The 22,577-nt window shown below is 46.3% G+C and overlaps 1 protein-coding gene across 1 annotated transcript; it reads left to right on the forward strand.

Annotated features, from left to right (window-relative positions):
* Nucleotides 1-1,522: 1,522 nt before the first annotated feature.
* LOC127321014 (peroxidase 70) lies at nt 1,523-3,086 on the forward strand. Its single transcript, XM_051350068.2, has 3 exons — nt 1,523-1,840; nt 1,974-2,165; nt 2,311-3,086. The coding sequence occupies exons 1-3, from the start codon at nt 1,631-1,633 to the stop codon at nt 2,869-2,871; spliced, it is 963 nt and encodes a 320-aa protein (XP_051206028.1). The 5' UTR covers nt 1,523-1,630; the 3' UTR covers nt 2,872-3,086.
* The last annotated feature ends 19,491 nt before the right edge of the window (nt 3,087-22,577 follow it).

Raw genomic sequence — 22,577 nt, forward strand, 5'->3', positions numbered from 1 at the left:
TGGGAAAACGGCGGGAAGGAAAAGGGAGGGGAAATGGGTCTTTTCCATGCTTCCACACAAAGCACACGACAAATGCACACCTTTGCCGTGTCCTTTACAGATGCACACGGCAAAGACACACTTTGCCGTCTGTTTTACCGGTGCACACGATAAAGACCTGGCACGAAAAATAGGAGGAGAATGAAAAAGCGCGTGAATCTAGGAGTCGACGTGGCTATAGAGACACTCAGCAACCTGTCGTTTCAATGGCTCCGTGAAGAGAGGACACCACGGCCACGTGTCCCGGGCATTGTCGTGCAGTTTTTCTTGTCCGTGTGCATGATTCTTCCTTTGCCGTGAGGGAGGCTTTGCCGTTTTCTTTTCCCAGCCGTTTCCATGTGTCGCCTCTTTGCCGAGTTATTTTCGTCCGTGCACGGAAGAGCCGTCTTCCGCGGTGGATAACACACGGCAAAAAAAGCCACGCCTGGCCGCGGCGAATTCTCTGGTAGTGCGGCCACTATCTTCCTCCAAACAATTGAACAATGTACATATAGGAGAGTTCTCTCTATTTTTTTTTAAAGAATAGTAGGAGGCCCCGATGAATTTGTTGTGCATAATAATGGTCCAAATCTCCAAATTCATGTGCATAAGACTCAACCAAAAGTTAGCTAGACTCAAAGTTCTTTATTGGCAATTCGGTAAGTTATTTAGTTTTCCTATATTTTTCTTAATAAGAGTGTCCTACTGTTTTTTTGAAACGATTTACTCATCAATACAGACCATTATAATTTTCTGCCATGTTTCAGACAAGGTTCATTGTAATTTCAGATTTATATTTATTTCCATTCCAAAGAGATAGATACATGTGTTCGCAAATTTATTCATATTCAAATACTAAGTACTACGCATGGAACACTGTTCTTACGTACGCTTTGATCTTAGTAAGTGTTGGTGGTTTAGTGCAAAATTATACAAAAATAGCGACATTTATTATGGATCGGACCGAGTAGTATATATTTGTGTTCCCGGATTTGTTGCTATCATGACTTAATTACGTATACACATCACGGCTTACATCCATACCATCTGATCAGCTCCCATGTGCCATCAGGAAATCAAATATGTACACGATACATATCATCTGACCCATTCACATTAATTATCAGATTAAGATAACATTACAAGCATGAAAGTAGTTCACGAAGCAACCCTACCGGATCACGGCCGGGACATGAAAGGACATAATTCGAATTAGCTGGCTGAATATGATCTTTACCTGTAAAACCATCAACCACACACTACCACTTGTTTATATAGAATTTATTTGTATATACACAAAAATCGCAATTTGCTTGTGACATATGAGCAATATATAAAGATAGATAAGTTTTTGGCATCTACACAGAGATGCGTTGCCTTTTTGTCAACAAGAGAAGAAAGCTCGCTGAACTTGTCCTACTTTTTCACACCTCTAGCGGCCTAACTTTGACTACATGCATGCCTCTCATGCAACCTAAAGAACACTATAAATAGGCAGCTCGTGGCAGCCACAGGGGTGAGCAAGCCATTGAGCCAGCTATCCTACAGTGAAGAAGAACACACTGAGTTTTCGTACGTAGCTAGGCCAGTTTGTGAGCTTAGCATAGCTGCCATGGGTTCCAGCTGCAGGACATGGCATTGCTTGCTCGCCCTCTTCCTCCTCTCCTCCGCCGCGTATGGGCAGCTCTCGCCGTCCTTCTACGTCAGGAGCTGCCCAACGCTGCAGCTCATCGTGCGCGCCACCATGATCAAGGCGCTCCTCGTCGAGCGCCGCATGGGCGCCTCCCTCCTCAGGCTCCACTTCCATGACTGCTTCGTTCAAGTAATTGTTAAACCTTTAACGTTCGTATTTATGTATAGAGTAGTTTGCCCCGCAAAAATACAGAAATATATACAGTAGTTTATGAGCTAGCATAATTAGGTTAGGATATATGAATGGTAAAATTTGGATACAGGGCTGCGACGGATCGATTCTTCTGGACGACGTGGGCAGCTTCGTGGGCGAGAAGACGGCCTTTCCAAACGTCAATTCGGTACGCGGCTACGAGGTGATCGACGAGATCAAGAGAAACGTGGAGCTGCTCTGCCCTGGCGTTGTCTCCTGCGCCGACATCGCTGCCCTGGCAGCACGGGACGGCACGTTTCTGGTATGTAGGACTAGTATTTACAATGGACACTGGGCTAGGCAGCTTACTGCACGTGCATGCATACTTCCAAAAGTACACGTATGCTGCACGCTGTGTACATGTGCAGGTATAATTCTGACAACACACATTGGTCTATCGGTTGCAGCTCGGCGGGCCCAGCTGGGCAGTGCCGCTCGGCCGGCGCGACTCGACGACGGCGAACCTGAACGAGGCGAACACCGACCTGCCCGGGCCGTCCTTGAACCTGGACCTGCTCATCAAGGCGTTCGGCAAGAAGCAACTGAGCCCGCGCGACCTGACGGCGCTCTCTGGCGCGCACACCATCGGCTTCTCGCAGTGCCTGAACTTCCGCGACCACATCTACAACGGCACCAACATCGACCCGGCCTTCGCCACGCTGCGCAAGCGCAACTGCCCCGCTGTGGCACCCACCGGCGACCGCAACCTGGCGCCGTTCGACGTGCAGACGCAGCTCGTCTTTGACAACGCATACTACCGCAACCTGGTGGCCAAGCGCGGCCTGCTGAACTCGGACCAGGAGCTCTTCAACGGCGGCTCGCAAGACGCGCTGGTGCAGCAGTACATCGCCAGCCCGTCCCTCTTCGCCTCCGACTTCGTGGCGGCCATGATTAAGATGGGGAACATCGGCCCGCTGACCGGTACCGCCGGCCAGATCAGGCGCAACTGCAGGGTCGTCAACAGTTGATCGATCGTTATAGGATCCGTATATATAAGCGTGTAACTGTATGATCGTATAAGTACGTAAGTGGTGATGGAGATGTGGGGATTTGGTTGGCTACAAAGGTGACCAACAAGCTTGCATCCATGGAAGAATAAGAGCCGTTAGGTTCAGATAATGTCTGGGCTGGGGTTTAGAAGTATCCCCTCCAGGATTTATAGATACGGAGTACTTTTTCTTTATGTAAGTTGCCAACATACAAATGGAAACCAATCATGGTTTTTTATGCAACTCTGGAATGCGTATTTGCAACAATACTGCGGGAAAACAAAACTCTGAATTGCGTTTCCCTAGCCACTAACAATCTACTACTCTTACTTTCTTAGTGATTTAGTTGATGCATCAAACTTAAAATTTACCTCTACATGCATTTTTTTCGATAATAGACGCTTTATTACTCGAAAAACAAGCATTATACTCGACCTCTGCATAACATAACTAGATGCTTTTAAAATTTACCCCTACATGCATGGAATAAGATACAATGTTTGTGCTAATGGATCATCAGTATCAGTAGGACACCATGTGTAAGAGAACATAAACATACTATATAAAGCCTGGAGCCACACAAACAAACAAAAAAAGCTGACCGGCGTCCTCATTCCGTTTGGATAGGATCATAGGAATGCCCAAGAAGCCATTGGAGTGGTCATACGGGGCTGAGCTCTCACAATCATGGGCCAAAGGCACTAAAGAGAAAGTAGACAAGCCTTCGTTTTCGATGAGTGTATAGGAAACACGAAGACTTTTAGTTCGGTAGTTAGGATGCATGGGCCGAACACATGGCTGCACTCTAGAATGAACTCACAACCTATTGTGACAATTACTCGTAACCAATACCAACATCTAAGAAGTTATTTTTTATGCAAAACAGCAAAGTCATTCTGCTTTCATATAGTTCCTGTCATGTATCAATTTTTGCCACATTCACATGTCCCAGTTGAGCCCTGTTGCCTAATACTGTTGGAAAAAATCTGAGATGATCTTGAATTTTGAATCAGCTGAGGTTCTGGTCGCGTCTCGGCTGCTTAAGGGTTCTTTTAGGCTTCTATCATGTCTTCTTCCAGATTACCCTCTTAAACTCTCCTAAAAACCCGTGATTTAAAAGTTTATACATCTAAATAAGTATTGGGTAGAGTAATTTAGAAGTTTACACAAATTTGAAAGACGCTGGAAGAAGCCGAGAAGAGCAGAATTTTGTCAAAAAGGACCACCTTCCCAGTGAAATGGCAAAAAAGACCACCCCTCAGTGCAAATGGCAAAAGTGCCATGGCGGCACGCTCGCCAGCCAACACGTGGAGGGTGCCACCGCCGGTTGTGGTGGCACGCCCTGTCGCCGTGGCGTGTGGTGACACGTTCGGGAGCAGCGGGCGCCGTTCAAGCGCCGTTAATGGCGAAGGCCGGTGATGGGCCCTGCCGCCACAGAGGGGGGCGGCACGCTGCCGTGGCACATGCCACCAACGGCTGTGGCGGCAGGTCGCCCTGTGGCCGACAAACGCGGCAGGCCTGCCATTGATTCCCATGCTTTATTTCAGACAGCAGCACTCATTCCCACGCTTCTTTTTTCAGATGATTGATTCGCTTTTTTGCTGATTGCAGTAATTTCCCGCCCGATTCTCCCGCTCGATCTGTCCAGTTCTTTATAAAAACATGCTTCGATGTTATTTGGTACACAAGTCACAAGTTCTTATACCTTAGCCAGCATGAGTCTGCCATGCTCGGACCAGTATTTTAGGCCGACGAAGGGAAGAATAAGCTTGCCACCGGGGGTTAGAGCAGAGAGGGTTGGTGCGGCTGCCTTGCGAGGGTGAAGGAGGTGGTGGATTTTTCTGATAAGTTCGGCATGAAATATTTCATGTGTGCTAATTACGATCATGATCCACCCGCACATCATCCTTGAGGCCTGCGGTATGTTCTTAAAGCATGATTAACAATCCTCAAGGCCTGCAGTATGTTTCATTAATTTTCATTTATTAACCGTTTTATTTTTGTTGCAGTCTCCCCGCCCCTTTGCAACTGGTTTTACTGGATAGACCAGGAGCAGCCGGATTGGGCGCGCCGTGAGGTGAAGGAAAAACATCGACGTGCATGGGCAAGGTTCCATGAGAAGGAGCCTAGGGAAAAGGCTATTGCTAATGATAAAGCAGTGAGAGAGAGACATGTACAAAAATTAAGAGCGGAGCAAGCTCAAAATCGTGAGTAAATCAGAAGCGGATGGATGATGAGGCTGCACGTAGGTATGCGGAGGAAGAGGTTTGCAGGGAGGCCCGTGAAGCGGAAAGGAAGATATTAAGAGAAAGGGCTGCTGAGGCGCAGGCAGCAGAAGAACGCGGCGAGAAGACTGGAAAATGGCCACGCTAGACACAAGGCAAATAGAGTGATACGTTGTAGTAACTACGTATATTAATTTCTGTTTTACTTTCTCGTTGTATCTTAAATTTCGTTGTAGTGATTAGCCGTATTTTAATTTAAGTTATATTTCCATATTTATTTCATCAGATGTATTAATAATAAATGTTGATTTCCCGGAAAAAGTTCGCGCCTAAATTTTCCCGCCTAAAGTTCCCGCCTTATTTTTCCCGCCAAAATTTCCTGCCAAGATTTCCCGCCTTTTCTCTGAGCCGCGTGCTATAAAACCCCTCCCCGGGCATTCATTTGTTGAAGACAATCGTAGTCGCTCCAAGATGGCTCCTCCTGACGATCGTAGTTTTACTGCATTTATGGCTGCTCCTCTTCTCTCCTCTGCTTCTTCAGTTATGAGTGCCAATAACATAAACAATGTCGAAGATCTGGTCACAAATGTGACCCTCCTCGTCGAGGTAGGCAAGCTTTTTTTATAGGCATGCAGGTATGCCGGGTCAAACTCTAGTGGAAATACCACAAGAGCTTCTTATGTTGCAAGCTAGTGAATGGATCGTAGCGAACAAGAGGAGGGGTGAATGGCGCTACGGCAAGTTTTAGTCTTTTTCAATTTTTATGCAACGGAAGGTAAATGTGTGAACTTTAGCAATAGGGGTGATCCTACAATGAATATCGGACAAGTGCAACAAGTAAAGGAATCAACAAGATGACGAGAGTAAGGAGCGAGACAACCGGGGGGCGCGAGGCGAGTCGAGGTTTGTTTCCCGCAGTTCCTTCCACTAAAGGAAGTACGTCTGCGTTGAGGAGGTGCTAGTCTCACACAAGAGACTAGGCGGCCACACCACGAAGGAAGGCCTCACCTTCTTCCTCGAGAGAGCTCCACGGAGGTGCTCTCCCTCTTCCACTAAGGCACCGGTCGAGGCGGTGATTCCTTCACAAGGTTGGAGCGAGCTCCACACACAAGGATGCTCCCAACACCCTATGGATATAGTACATCACCAAGCTAGACTCCATAGCTGCACATCTCCAATGCTCCACCATAGGAACCCATCACCAATGCTCCACCAAAGGAACTCTTCCAATGCTCCACCAAAGGAACTCTTCTCCAATGCCCCACCAAGGAACTCTTCCAATGCTCCACCAAAGGAACTCTTCTCCAATGCTCCACTAAGGAACCCTACCACCAAGATCCACTAAGGAATAGCTAGTATTGGTGAAATCTCTCTTGGTAGAACTATAGATCGGGGTCTCCTCCACCTATCCTCAAAGTTTGGGCAAGATTAGTTGGATGGGGAAGGAGATCCTCAAAGATTAAGCTCAGCAACAATGGAGGAGAGAGAGGGGGAAGAGATAAAATCGTGTTGGGGAAGAAGGAGCCCTTAAATAGGCTCCTCCAAATCCAACCGTTATGTCCAGATTTGGCCTAAGCGGTACTACCGCTTCAGGGAAGCGGTACTACCGCTCTGAGTTCGAAATCCTCCCAGATCTGGTTAAAGGACGCAGAGCGGTACTACCGCACGAGGTACCGCTTGAGGTACCGCAATAGGGTCCAGACCTTACTGGATCCAAAGCGGTACCAGAGCGGTACCAGGGCGGTACGACCGTAATTCGGTTACGGTACCTAAGCGGTACCGTGAGCGGTACTACCGCTCGTGAGCGGTACTACCGCCCCAGGTACTGCAAGGGTACCGCAGCGTGTTCTGGGAGACGAAGTCAGCGCAGACTCAGAGCGGTACCGAGGGCGGTACCTATAGGGGTAGCGGTACTACCGCTACAGGCTAAATCTGGTTTTCTTCCCTTTTTCTCTCCAACCATGTTACCTCGCTAAACACACACAAAACCAGAAAATCTATCAACTACGCTTCAGTCTTCCGATCTTGACGCGTCCGGCGAGGTCACCATGTACTTGCAAATCTAACAATGATACTCAAGGCACACGGTGAGATTACTCAAGTGTTGTCATCAAACACACAAAACTTGGGGTGTGAATTTTGCTCTTACAATCTCCCCCTTTTTGGTGTTTGATGACAACACAAGAGTTGACAATAACATATGATATTATGATGAGTTCATTAGATTTGCAAATACTCGACGGAGCTCCCCCTACACATGTGCATATCATGAATATGTATTTGAATACAAATACACATGTTATAGAGACATCACTCCCCCTAGTTTTTACAAACCAAGCACATATGCAACATAGATAAATGACATGTTCAAGTAGCATATGCACAATATGGAGGCAACATAAGATCATGCACGGAGATTTGGGTGAAGTTATCATACCATAGCCTTGAGAATACCCAAACTCACAATAAGATGCCTCCATAGGGTTGTTGATGTAGCCATAAGACAAGATAAGCAACTAGAACCAAACGGCTACAAACAACAAAGGTCCCCATCCACCTAGGAACTTCTCCCCCTTTGGCATCGGAACACCAAAAAGGAGGGTAACGAAACTAGTAGGATGGAGAAAACGAACATACAACCAAGCTTGCAAAAATCACGAGAAAACAAGCTTGAAGGAGGTTCTCAAAAACAAGAAGAAGAAAGCAAAGAAGAAAGACAAAACAAGGTCACTAAGAACCGAAAAACCCTCAAAGAGGGGGTGTTGGTGGCCGAAGCCATCGTGTAAGAGTATAGTAGTTGTGAGGTCGCGTAGATGTATCTAGGACTCACGGACTACAACTCAACATGAAGCTCATAAGTCACTTAATTGACAAATAGCAAATGTTTTGGATTTCTTTATGCATTATGGGGGGAGTGATAGCTCAATGGATTTAAACTGCACTCCCCCTATGTCCATGCGTGCCTTTCATCGAGATATAACGGTAGGAGTGGTATGTGCGCACGACGGTCAAGCAAAGTTCGATGGATCAATGTTATTTAGCTCATGCCTCAACTCAATAAAGCGCTTCTCATCCAAGGGCTTCGTGAAGATGTCTGCCAATTTCTCCTTGGTGCCAATATAGGATAGTACAATATCTTCGCGAGCAATGTGGTCCCGGATGAAGTGGTTCCATATCTCAATGTGCTTTGTCTTGCCATGAAGAACGGGATTGTAGGCGATCTTGATTGCGCTCTCATTGTCACACAAAAGAGGCACCTTGCTATACTCGAGTCCATAATCCCGCAAGGTTTGCCTCATCCATCAGATTTGAGCACAACTACTCGCCGCGGCAATATACTCGGCTTCCGCGGTGGAGACGGAGACACAATTTTGCTTCTTCGAGGACCAACACACCAAAGATCTTCCAAGAAAGTGACATGCTCCGGATAGACTTCCTATCAATCTTGTCACCCGCCCAATCGGAGTCGGTGAAACCAACCAAAGCAAAGTCCGTGTCCCTTGGGTACCATAGTCCGAAGTGTGGGGTATCAACTAAATATCAAAGGATCCTTTTGACTGCCACAAGGTGGCTTTCCTTCGGACTTGCTTGAAACCGTGCACACATACCAACGCTTAACATTATATCCGGGCGAGAGGCACAAATGTAAAGAAGCGAACCTATCATCGAACGGTAGAGCTTGGTATCCACCGCCTTGCCGGCCTCATCAAGAGTGAGTTGACACTTGAGTTGCATCGGAGTTCCAATACCCTTGGCATCCTTCATATCAAAGCGCTTGAGCATGTCTTGGAGGTACTTCGCTTGATTGATGAAGGTGCCTTGTCGCATTTGCTTGATCTCAAACCCAAGAAAGTACTTGAGTTCACCCATCATTGACATCTCAAACCTATTTGTCATCAACATAGCAAACTCATCATTGAATTTTGTGTTAGTAGAGCCAAATATGATGTCATCTACATAGAGTTGGCATACGAAAAGCTCCCCATTGACCTTCTTAGTAAAAAGAGTGGGATCGATTTTCCCCACTTCGAAACCACGGTCTTCAAGCAACTCCTTGAGATGCTCATACCAAGCTCTAGGAGCTTGTTTGAGACCATATAGGGCCTTTTTGAGCTTGAAGACATGGTCCGGGAAATGGGGGTCCTCGAACCCCGGGGGTTGCTTCACATATACTTCCTCATGTAGAGGACCATTAAGAAAAGCACTCTTAACATCCATTTGTTGCAACTTAAAGCCATGATGTGAGGCAAAGGTCAAAAGGATACGGATGGACTCAAGCCTTGCAACGGGTGCAAAGGTTTCACCAAAGTCCACGCCTTCGACTTGAGAATAGCCTTGTGCCACCAATCTTGCTTTGTTGCGGATGACCGTGCCACTTTCATCTTGCTTGTTCTTGAAGATCCACTTGGTGCCGATAACATTGCGGCAATGATTGGGTCGCTTCATGAGAGTCCATACATCATTCCTCTTGAAGTTGTTGAGTTCCTCTTGCATTGCATTCAACCAATCGGAATCGTTGAGAGCATCATCAACTTTGAGTGGTTCCTCCCTAGAGACAAAGGCGTGGTGCGCACAAAAGTTTGCAAGTTGCCTCCGAGTGGTAACATTTTCTCTTTAGATCACCAATGATGTTTTTCAAGGAATGAGACTTGAGACGTAAGTGTCTTGTAGCGGGGTGTTCACGGCGAGTGTCGGCTAAAGGAGATGATTCTTGAGAGTCCTCTTGGCCTTCTGTGACGCCCCGGAACCGGTACCATGAGGATCCCAGCGAACCCGCCGAAATCCGCACGATATCGATCCAGAGACGCCCTCCGACACGACGTGCGCGACGAATCACACACATGATGCCAGAGGAATTACCACGAGTAGTAACATTACAACAGATTTACAATAGAGCCCACAAGATACATATATTACAACAACGACTCCAACGAGTCAAGATACAAATATACAATACAAAGATCCAAATCATACAAAAGATCGAATGTGTCCGAGTACGGACAAGATACAAATTGGACTAAGAGTCCTGAAGATAACCAGTGGCGTCCATAACCCTGCCCAGGCCAAGCCGGAAGGGTAACCTTGCTAACGTCGTCATCTTGTACCTGTCAAAGTCGGGCCATCGGTTGCCGACAAGAGGGAGGAAGCAAAAGAGAAAGGGGAAAAGGCGAGAGTAAGTACCAAGGAACGAACTCCGGCACGTACTTAGCGAGACTAGAAATGGCTATGCTCGCCGGGCGAGTATAATATATATATCGCCGGGGGCTATATGGTAGGTTTAGCGGCAGCAATACTATAACCAATAGAGACACGCTACAACATCCGCCTAATCAGATAAGATAAGAGAGCGCACAAGGTAACAGATAAATACTACACAAACATAACTTGACCAATTACACATATCCCCTCCAACAATTGCGAAGAGGCAATGTAAAAGGCACTCAACGGTGGTCAAGTTTTATTAGGTATCGGTTGTAGTAATGCTATATTACTACGCAAGTTATTATCAGATTATTAACAACAAGTATAAGGGGTAAGTTGTTCTATGATCGAGCTATACAATTCCAAGTCGTCCATAACCGCGGACACGGCTTATCGATAAGATGTACACCCTGCAGGGGTTGCCCAAATGTAACCATACGCATGCTCGACCCGCTTCTTACAGGCGATGTCTCACAACAAGACCGTTCCCAGTTCAACAAGAAAGTCTAGGGGGGCCACCCAACTAAGCTACCCGTGACGAAGTTCGGCCGTACTCCGAGACGGACCCAGAGGTTGCGTAGGCGTCTAGGCGGGCACTAACGGCCAAGCACTAGATAAGTCGTCTAGCAATTATGCAGTGCAGTACAGAAATAAACCACCCGAAGGCAACAAGAAGTAAACACCCGAAGGCAACAGTAATAAATATGCATGCACCAAATAAAACCAAGGTTGTGGCCCCCTTTTCAACTAACTCGAGAAAAGGTAATGGGTGAGGGGGGTCCCAGTGAATCCCCACGCATGGGTAGAGCGCTTAATCTCGGAACAGATAACAAGAACTCGGGTCCTAGGGGACATTAGCAAGTCAAAGTTCCGATGCTTTCGCAAAGGGGCTCACAGATGCCTCTGCTTACAATTTTAGTTGTTAACAAATAAGTAAAGCATGTGTATCTCCAACAACTGATATAGCATGTGATAACCTCCCAACAACCCAACATATCCCGATAACAGATCGAGATAAACAACAGAGCCTAAACACGCCTACGACTCGCAAGGCTCAAACATCAAGCAACGGCTATGGTTAAGGAATGATACATATAGGATTATTAGGGTAAACAAGTGGAATAGGACACGTGACTCGATAAAGAATCGCAACACAAGGATAGCAATGCGAGGGAGAGAGTAAAATAGGTGAAGAGAGAGAGGGCTACTTTGTGAAAAGTTGCTGAAGAACTTGTCGTATCTCACAACACCACTTCGTGATCCTATCCAGGAAGAAGCAAATGCTGGACAAATAACGGATGCAAATCTTACTACTACAGCAAAAGAATCGGCATGATCATGATATGATATGCATGACATGGCAATTATGATGCAATGCAACTTATTCAATTAATCGGAGTTGGAACCCCGGACAATCAAATTAGAGTTGGAGTTGCATTTTCTACCGGCAAATTTAAGTGTTGATTAGCATGGCATATCATGGCAAGAGTGAGCTACTTCAATATTAAACGGAGCGGGGAAAACCGTTGCCGGTAATTCCTAAATACTTCGCGTTTAATTATTAGGTGTGACGCAAACTATAACGGAAGAACATGATGCGGGATACAAACAATTATATGGATGGCATATTCAGATTCTAGACATTTTTCTGATGAAGTTTCATATATAAACCATTTTATTTCAAACTATAGTTTAAAAGATATAAAATAGATAAGATTTGCAAAATAGAAAGAATTAGCACACAGAAACATAGAGGAATGGGCAGGTCGATATGGTACAGAGAAAGCCACTGGGCTAAACTCACGATCTTGTTGGAATTGAGTGCTAAGTGAAACTGAACCCAAAAAAAAAATACGCGAAGTCTGTCATGGATAAAATGATTAAAAGGGTGGGATTTGGTCTTGAGTTGCACCGGTTAGAACTGAACAGATCCTGCCAATAGAGCAAGCGACTGGGTACAGCTATGATGTTAAAAGGAAGGAGGGTACCATCTGAATTAGATCAACCCAGAGATTGCAGACAGCGCGGACATGTGTGTAGAGGCAAACAGCGATGGAAACAGTTAACTGAATTTCTCAATGTGTTAACTGAACCCGAAAACATGGAACATCTGGCGCCGGCGACAAGAAAAGAAGGGCTATCCAGTGGAGCTATCTTCAGTTGTTGTACAGAGAATGTGTGCGTGCAGTTTTGAACAGCAGAAGCTTAGAAGCAGGTTTTATGAAACTGAAAACTGGAACAACACGTGTTCTGGAACTGAAATAGAGAGAGGGTAAAAGCAAAAGCAAAAAGGAAGGAGTGCGTTTCTTCTAGGATTTGATCTTCAATCTCCTGTGAAGTAGATTCAGCAGATAGCCGGTGATGTACTACGTGCTGTGCAAAGACGGCCGGAACTAGATCGTGAGTGAGCACGCAAACATGAGGCCACATGGGAGTCAGGCGATCTCGAGGACAAGCTACACGCCTCAGCGTCCATGGCACGCACGACGCGGCCGTAGGCGACGTTGTCGTGACAAAAGGAAGGGGAGAAGGGCCAGGACAGAAGGGGAGCTCACCGTGAGGCTGTTGGCGGCCGGGAAGCAGTCCTTCAGGGACGAGCACGAGCAGCACACAGGCTTGCCGCCGACCATGGTGGAGATGCGCTCGGACAGACACATACGACAGTTACGTCAGATTTTGGCGTCGCGAAAACGGGATCAGATGTGTCGAGGGAGGAGGGGAAAAGAAGGAGGACCTCACCAGGAAGCTGGCGAACATGTCGACGGGGGCGGAGGAGCTCGGAGGCGGCCGGAATCGGCGGGGGTCTGCGGCGGCCGGAGATGGAGAAGTGGTCCTTGTCGTCGATTTCGAGCTCGATTCGCTGCACGCTTGTGTCGAGCAGGTTCAGCGTCGCACGGAGGAGCTTGATGTGGCCTCGGCTTGGCGAGAGGTGGCCGGGGACGACGGCACGACGGTGATGGCGCCGGTGTTTCTGAAGATATTTTTCCTCCCCTCCTTGTCTTGCGTGGAGAGGAAGAAGATGGGAGAGATGCCGTGCTGGATGGGACTTGGTAGCTGGAGTGGTCCAGGATGAAGATAAGGAGAAGAAAAGCAACGTGGTGGTGGCTGGCTCTGGCTTGGTCCATGGCGGGACGACGACCCAGGAAGGAAGCAAGCCTCGCGTGACAGTACTGAAACGAGCGTCTCCTTGCTCAGAGCATAAGAAAAGGGCTTGGATGGTGGCTGCTTGTGAAGCTGAACCAAAACACAGATAGGAACCTTTGTTTTGAATTTCTGGGGAAAATTGCAAATGAAGTTGTATGAAGGCAAAGAGAGAAACGAGAGAAATTTAGAGAGACAAGTTTGGGTTAAATTGGTTTTGTAAAAGAATAGAAGGGAGGAGGTTTATTATAAAACCTTATGGGAGGGTAAAATAAAATAAGAAGGGTTTATAAAATAATTTGATTTAGTAAAACATGGATGATGCATGATGCATGATGATGCACAAAAATAAAAGAACAAACAATTCTATAGGGGTACTACCCGGGGCCGTTACAATCGACACCACTAACAAGGAACCTCGCCCCGAGGTTCCACGCCACGGTACGGGGGAGAGAGGTGAACTATCGGGTCTTCAGGCGACGTGTCGATCTCCTCGACACCACTAACAAGAATTCTTTCTCCATCTTGATCGGCGACACCACCAACAAAAAGTCGTTGTTCCGATGACGATGATAACTCCGGAGAAGCAAAGGAAGGAGTAACAGTCACACGGATCCACCAATTCATCGTAACAAGAGCGAATAATAAGAGTAGTCGGTATGGTGATCAGCCCATCCCGCACTCAAAGTATTACTCTGCACATGAATAGGAGAGTCGTGTAACAGCTCCCAGAATTCTGATTGACGATAACGACAAGCATTGTCAGCGAAGATTCGACGGAGCCAAAGAACAAAGAATTGTAGAAAGATTAGAGAGGCATCGATGACATCAATGGAGAAGACGAAGGTTAGCCGCCGGTGATGTTCTTCTGTCAGAAATCTTCAGAGATCGGTCCTAATAGGTGAAGGCATAGATCGTCCAACCCACGCCAGAACCTAAGACTCGGAGAAGCAGATAAGAGAGAAGACTCAAAACTCGTAAAGGTAAGAAGAGAAAGAATTGGGGTAAGGAGAAAAATCAGAGCTAATCAGATCTATCCAACGAGTTTTTAGAAAATAGTTTTGACACTAGACACAACAACGTCCGTTGGCAAGGTTATCCTAGAGGCTGGACTAGTGGGGTACCGTCAACCTGGCTCTGATACCAACTTGTGACGCCCCGGAACCGGTACCATGAGGATCCCAGCGAACCCGCCGAAATCCGCACGATATCGATCCAGAGACGCCCTCCGACACGACGTGCGCGACGAATCACACACATGATGCCAGAGGAATTACCACGAGTAGTAACATTACAACAGATTTACAATAGAGCCCACAAGATACATATATTACAACAACGACTCCAACGAGTCAAGATACAAATATACAATACAAAGATCCAAATCATACAAAAGATCGAATGTGTCCGAGTACGGACAAGATACAAATTGGACTAAGAGTCCTGAAGATAACCAGTGGCGTCCATAACCCTGCCCAGGCCAAGCCGGAAGGGTAACCTTGCTAACGTCGTCATCTTGTACCTGTCAAAGTCGGGCCATCGGTTGCCGACAAGAGGGAGGAAGCAAAAGAGAAAGGGGAAAAGGCGAGAGTAAGTACCAAGGAACGAACTCCGGCACGTACTTAGCGAGACTAGAAATGGCTATGCTCGCCGGGCGAGTATAATATATATATCGCCGGGGGCTATATGGTAGGTTTAGCGGCAGCAATACTATAACCAATAGAGACACGCTACAACATCCGCCTAATCAGATAAGATAAGAGAGCGCACAAGGTAACAGATAAATACTACACAAACATAACCCAGCCAATTACACATATCCCCTCCAACAATTGCGAAGAGGCAATGTAAAAGGCACTCAACGGTGGTCAAGTTTTATTAGGTATCGGTTGTAGTAATGCTATATTACTACGCAAGTTATTATCAGATTATTAACAACAAGTATAAGGGGTAAGTTGTTCTATGGTCGAGCTATACAATTCCAAGTCGTCCATAACCGCGGACACGGCTTATCGATAAGATGTACACCCTGCAGGGGTTGCCCAAATGTAACCATACGCATGCTCGACCCGCTTCTTACAGGCGATGTCTCACAACAAGACCGTTCCCAGTTCAACAAGAAAGTCTAGGGGGGCCACCCAACTAAGCTACCCGTGACGAAGTTCGGCCGTACTCCGAGACGGACCCAGAGGTTGCGTAGGCGTCTAGGCGGGCACTAACGGCCAAGCACTAGATAAGTCGTCTAGCAATTATGCAGTGCAGTACAGAAATAAACCACCCGAAGGCAACAAGAAGTAAACACCCGAAGGCAACAGTAATAAATATGCATGCACCAAATAAAACCAAGGTTGTGGCCCCCTTTTCAACTAACTCGAGAAAAGGTAATGGGTGAGGGGGGTCCCAGTGAATCCCCACGCATGGGTAGAGCGCTTAATCTCGGAACAGATAACAAGAACTCGGGTCCTAGGGGACATTAGCAAGTCAAAGTTCCGATGCTTTCGCAAAGGGGCTCACAGATGCCTCTGCTTACAATTTTAGTTGTTAACAAATAAGTAAAGCATGTGTATCTCCAACAACTGATATAGCATGTGATAACCTCCCAACAACCCAACATATCCTGATAACAGATCGAGATAAACAACAGAGCCTAAACACGCCTACGACTCGCAAGGCTCAAACATCAAGCAACGGCTATGGTTAAGGAATGATACATATAGGATTATTAGGGTAAACAAGTGGAATAGGACACGTGACTCGATAAAGAATCGCAACACAAGGATAGCAATGCGAGGGAGAGAGTAAAATAGGTGAAGAGAGAGGGCTCGCCTGTGAAAAGTTGCTGAAGAACTTGTCGTATCTCACAACACCACTTCGTGATCCTATCCAGGAAGAAGCAAATGCTGGACAAATAACGGATGCAAATCTTACTACTACAGCAAAAGAATCGGCATGATCATGATATGATATGCATGACATGGCAATTATGATGCAATGCAACTTATTCAATTAATCGGAGTTGGAACCCCGGACAATCAAATTAGAGTTGGAGTTGCATTTTCTACCGGCAAATTTAAGTGTTGATTAGCATGGCATATCATGGCAAGAGTGAGCTACTTCAATATTAAACGGAGCGGGGAAAACCGTTGCCGGTAATTCCTAAATACTTCGCGTTTAATTATTAGGTGTGACGCAAACTATAACGGAAGAACATGATGCGGGATACAAACAATTATATGGATGGCATATTCAGATTCTAGACATTTTTCTGATGAAGTTTCATATATAAACCATTTTATTTCAAACTATAGTTTAAAAGATATAAAATAGATAAGATTTGCAAAATAGAAAGAATTAGCACACAGAAACATAGAGGAATGGGCAGGTCGATATGGTACAGAGAAAGCCACTGGGCTAAACTCACGATCTTGTTGGAATTGAGTGCTAAGTGAAACTGAACCCAAAAAAAAAATACGCGAAGTCTGTCATGGATAAAATGATTAAAAGGGTGGGATTTGGTCTTGAGTTGCACCGGTTAGAACTGAACAGATCCTGCCAATAGAGCAAGCGACTGGGTACAGCTATGATGTTAAAAGGAAGGAGGGTACCATCTGAATTAGATCAACCCAGAGATTGCAGACAGCGCGGACATGTGTGTAGAGGCAAACAGCGATGGAAACAGTTAACTGAATTTCTCAATGTGTTAACTGAACCCGAAAACATGGAACATCTGGCGCCGGCGACAAGAAAAGAAGGGCTATCCAGTGGAGCTATCTTCAGTTGTTGTACAGAGAATGTGTGCGTGCAGTTTTGAACAGCAGAAGCTTAGAAGCAGGTTTTATGAAACTGAAAACTGGAACAACACGTGTTCTGGAACTGAAATAGAGAGAGGGTAAAAGCAAAAGCAAAAAGGAAGGAGTGCGTTTCTTCTAGGATTTGATCTTCAATCTCCTGTGAAGTAGATTCAGCAGATAGCCGGTGATGTACTACGTGCTGTGCAAAGACGGCCGGAACTAGATCGTGAGTGAGCACGCAAACATGAGGCCACATGGGAGTCAGGCGATCTCGAGGACAAGCTACACGCCTCAGCGTCCATGGCACGCACGACGCGGCCGTAGGCGACGTTGTCGTGACAAAAGGAAGGGGAGAAGGGCCAGGACAGAAGGGGAGCTCACCGTGAGGCTGTTGGCGGCCGGGAAGCAGTCCTTCAGGGACGAGCACGAGCAGCACACAGGCTTGCCGCCGACCATGGTGGAGATGCGCTCGGACAGACACATACGACAGTTACGTCAGATTTTGGCGTCGCGAAAACGGGATCAGATGTGTCGAGGGAGGAGGGGAAAAGAAGGAGGACCTCACCAGGAAGCTGGCGAACATGTCGACGGGGGCGGAGGAGCTCGGAGGCGGCCGGAATCGGCGGGGGTCTGCGGCGGCCGGAGATGGAGAAGTGGTCCTTGTCGTCGATTTCGAGCTCGATTCGCTGCACGCTTGTGTCGAGCAGGTTCAGCGTCGCACGGAGGAGCTTGATGTGGCCTCGGCTTGGCGAGAGGTGGCCGGGGACGACGGCACGACGGTGATGGCGCCGGTGTTTCTGAAGATATTTTTCCTCCCCTCCTTGTCTTGCGTGGAGAGGAAGAAGATGGGAGAGATGCCGTGCTGGATGGGACTTGGTAGCTGGAGTGGTCCAGGATGAAGATAAGGAGAAGAAAAGCAACGTGGTGGTGGCTGGCTCTGGCTTGGTCCATGGCGGGACGACGACCCAGGAAGGAAGCAAGCCTCGCGTGACAGTACTGAAACGAGCGTCTCCTTGCTCAGAGCATAAGAAAAGGGCTTGGATGGTGGCTGCTTGTGAAGCTGAACCAAAACACAGATAGGAACCTTTGTTTTGAATTTCTGGGGAAAATTGCAAATGAAGTTGTATGAAGGCAAAGAGAGAAACGAGAGAAATTTAGAGAGACAAGTTTGGGTTAAATTGGTTTTGTAAAAGAATAGAAGGGAGGAGGTTTATTATAAAACCTTATGGGAGGGTAAAATAAAATAAGAAGGGTTTATAAAATAATTTGATTTAGTAAAACATGGATGATGCATGATGCATGATGATGCACAAAAATAAAAGAACAAACAATTCTATAGGGGTACTACCCGGGGCCGTTACACCTTCATCACGGTTTAGGTCCTCGCCTTGACCTCCATTGTCGTTGAAAGAGGCAACTTTGTCATGAGATCCGGACGGCTCGGGGGTATAGGGAATATTATTGTCCATGAAGATTGTCCCCGAACCACTCGGAGAAGAACTTGAAGCTTGACCTTGGTCACTTGATGTTGAGTGTTGAGGTAGACGAGCTTGCGGTGTATGTTGTTCTTGAGCTTGTTGAGGTGAACTTGGACTTGATTGTTGTTGTAGATGTCGAGGTTGATCTTGAGGTTGAGGTTGAACTTGAGGTTGTTGTAGAGGTTGACTTGCATTTGTTAGATCAACGGAAGAAGCTTGGCCTTGTGGTGTAGATGGCTCCACTTGGGTGGAACTTGGTCCTTCCCCGGTACTCATAGAAGGTAGCTTTTGAGGTAGGCGAATGCCACCACCCATCCTTCCTATGGTATCCGGGGGAATTGCATCTCCTTTCTCACAAGAAGCACTTCGCTCCTCCAAAGATCTATCATCTTCATCGAACGTCACATCACAAGACTCTACAACCCGTCCACTTGACTTGTTGAAGACTCTATAGGCGTGAGAATCCGTAGCATAGCCAACGAAAATTCCTTCTTGAGCTCTTGAATCAAACTTGGATAGGCGTGTGTCCTTGACAAGTATGTAGCATTTGCATCCGAAGACCTTGAAGTATGACACATTAGGCTTGTTGCCGGTGAGGATCTCATATGGTGTCTTCTCAAGACCTTTGCGAAAGTAGAGGCGATTAGTAGCATGGCATGCGGTAGAGATAGCTTCCGCCCAAAAATTGTAGTTGGACTTGTATTCCATCATCATGGTTCGAGCGGCTTCGATCAAGGTTCGATTCTTCCTTTCGGCGACCCCATTTTGTTGGGGAGTATATGGCGTGGAGTATTGGTGTTGGACTCCTTCTTCACCGAGGAAGTCATCCAATGTGTAGTTCTTGAACTCCGTTCCATTGTCGCTCCTTATTGCGAGGATCTTGTTGTCGTACTTGCGTTGAGCTTGGTTGGCAAACTCCATCATGGTCCGTTGAGTCTCACTCTTGTACTTGAAGAAGAATACCCAACAATAGCGTGAATAGTCATCAACGATGACGAGGCAATACTTCTTTCCTCCAAGACTTTCATGAGATGGTGGACCAAAGAGATCAACATGTAGGAGCTCCAAGCATCTTCTGGTAGAGATGATAGTCTTGGCCTTGTGAGGAGCTCCATGCATTTTTCCTTGTACGCAAGCCCTACAAACACGATCCTTGCAAAAAGAGACATCTTCTTTTAGTCCGAGAATGTGGCCACTGATACGTCTCCGACGTCTCGATAATTTCTTATGTTCCATGCCACATTATTGATGATATCTACATGTTTTATGCATACTTTACATCATATTTATGCATTTTCTGGAACTAACCTATTAACAAGATGCCGAAGAGCCAGTTGCTGTTTTCTGCTGTTTTTGGTTTCAGAAATCCTAGTAAGGAAATATTCTCGGAATTGGACGAAATCAACGCCCAGGGGCCTATTTTGCCACGAAGCTTCCAGAAGACCGGAGAGTCAACGAAGTGGGGCCACGAGGTGGCCAGGGGGTAGGGCGGCACGGCCCCACCCTTGGCCGCGCCGACCTGTCTCCTGGGCCCCTCGCGACGCCCCCTGACCTACCCTTCCGCCTACAAATAGCCTTCGTCGCGAAACCCCCGATCGAGAGCCACGATACGGAAAACCTTCCAGAGACGCCGCCGCCGCCAATCCCATCTCGGGGGATTCAGGAGATCGCCTCCGGCACCCTGCCGGAGAGGGGAATCATCTCCCGGAGGACTCTACGCCGCCATGGTCGCCTCCGGAGTGATGTGTGAGTAGTTCACCCCTGGACTATGGGTCCATAGCAGTAGCTAGATGGTTGTCTTCTCCTCATTGTGCTTAATTGTCGGGTCTTGTGAGCTGCCGAACATGATCAAGATCATCTATCTATAATTCTATATGTTGTGTTTGTTGGGATCCGATGGATAGAGAATACTATGTTATGTTGATTATCAATTCATGTCTATGTGTTGTTTATGATCTTGCATGCTCTCTGTTATTAGTAGAGGCTCTGGCCAAGTTTTTGCTAGTAACTCCAAGAGGGGGTATTTATGCTCGATAGTGGGTTCATGTCTCCGTGAATCTGGGGGAGTGACAGAAACCTCTAAGGTTATGGATGTGCTGTTGCCACTAGGGATAAAACATTGATGCTATGTCCGAGGATGTAGTTATTGATTATATTACGCGCAATACTTAATGCAATTGTCTGTTGTTAGCAACTTAATACTGGAAGAGGTTCGGATGATAACCTGAAGGTGGACTTTTTAGGCATAGATGCTTGCTGGATAGCGGTCTATGTACTTTGTCGTAATGCCCAATTAAGTCTCACTATACTCATCATAATATGTATGTGCATGGTCATGCCCTCTCTATTTGTCAATTGCCCAACTGTAATTTGTTCACCCAACATGCTATTTATCTTATGGGAGAGACACCTCTAGTGAACTGTGGACCCCGGTCCAATTCTCTATACTGAAATACAATCTACTGCAATACTGTTCTACTGTTTTCTGCAAACAATCATCTTCCACACTATACATCTAATCCTTTGTTACAGCAAGCCGGTGAGATTGACAACCTCGATGTTTCGTTGGGGCAAAGTACTTGGTTTGTGTTGTGCAGGTTCCACGTTGGCACCGGAATCCCTGGTGTTGCGCCGCACTACATCTCGCCGCCATCAACCTTCAACGTGATTCTTGACTCCTACTGGTTCGATAAACCTTGGTTTCTTACTGAGGGAAACTTGCCGCTGTGCGCATCACACCTTCCTCTTGGGGTTCCCAACGGACGCGTGTCGAACGGAAAGACAATACGTCAACCACGCGCATCAAGCAAAATTTCTGGCGCCGTTGCCGGGGACCTGAAGAAAAGTTACACCACAGAGATCTCTAACTCCCACGTCAACTTTGCGCCAGCAGCAAAATTTCTGGCGCCGTTGCCGGGGAGATCAAGACACGCTGCAAGGGGAGTCTCCACATCCCAATCTCTTTACTTTGTTTTTGTCTTGCTTTATTTTATTTACTACTTTGTTTGCTGCACTAAATCAAAATACAAAAAAATTAGTTGCTAGTTTTACTTTATTTACTGTCTTGCACTCTATATCAAAAACACAAAAAAAATTAGTTACTTGCATTTACTTTATCTAGTCTATTTTATTTACTACTGCTAAAATGGGTACTCCTGAAAATACTAAGTTGTGTGACTTCACAACCACAAATAATAATGATTTCTTATGCACACCTATTGCTCCACCTGCTACTACAGCAGAATTCTTTGAAATTAAACCTGCTTTACTAAATCTTGTTATGCGAGAGCAATTTTCTGGTGTTAGTTCTGATGATGCTGCTGCCCATCTCAATAATTTTGTTGAATTGTGTGAAATGCAAAAGTATAAAGATGTAGATGGTGACATTATAAAATTAAAACTGTTCCCTTTCTCATTAAGAGGAAGAGCTAAAGATTGGTTGCTATCTCTGCCTAAGAATAGTATTGATTCATGGACTAAATGCAAGGATGCTTTTATTGGTAGATATTATCCCCCTGCTAAAATTATATCTTTGAGGAGTAGCATAATGAATTTTAAACAATTGGATACTGAGCATGTTGCACAAGCATGGGAAAGAATGAAATCTTAGGTTAAAAATTGCCCAACCCATGGACTTACTACTTGGATGATCATCCAAACCTTTTATGCAGGACTGAATTTTTCTTTGCGGAACCTATTGGATTCAGCTGCTGGAGGTACCTTTATGTCCATCACTCTTGGTGAAGCAACAAAGTTTCTTGATAATATGATGATTAATTACTCTGAATGGCACACGGAAAGAGCTCCACAAGGTAAGAAGGTAAATTCTGTCGAAGAAACCTCTTCCT

This window comes from Lolium perenne, chromosome 6 (assembly GCF_019359855.2).
Source record: "Lolium perenne isolate Kyuss_39 chromosome 6, Kyuss_2.0, whole genome shotgun sequence".
NCBI classification, from domain to species: domain Eukaryota; kingdom Viridiplantae; phylum Streptophyta; class Magnoliopsida; order Poales; family Poaceae; genus Lolium; species Lolium perenne.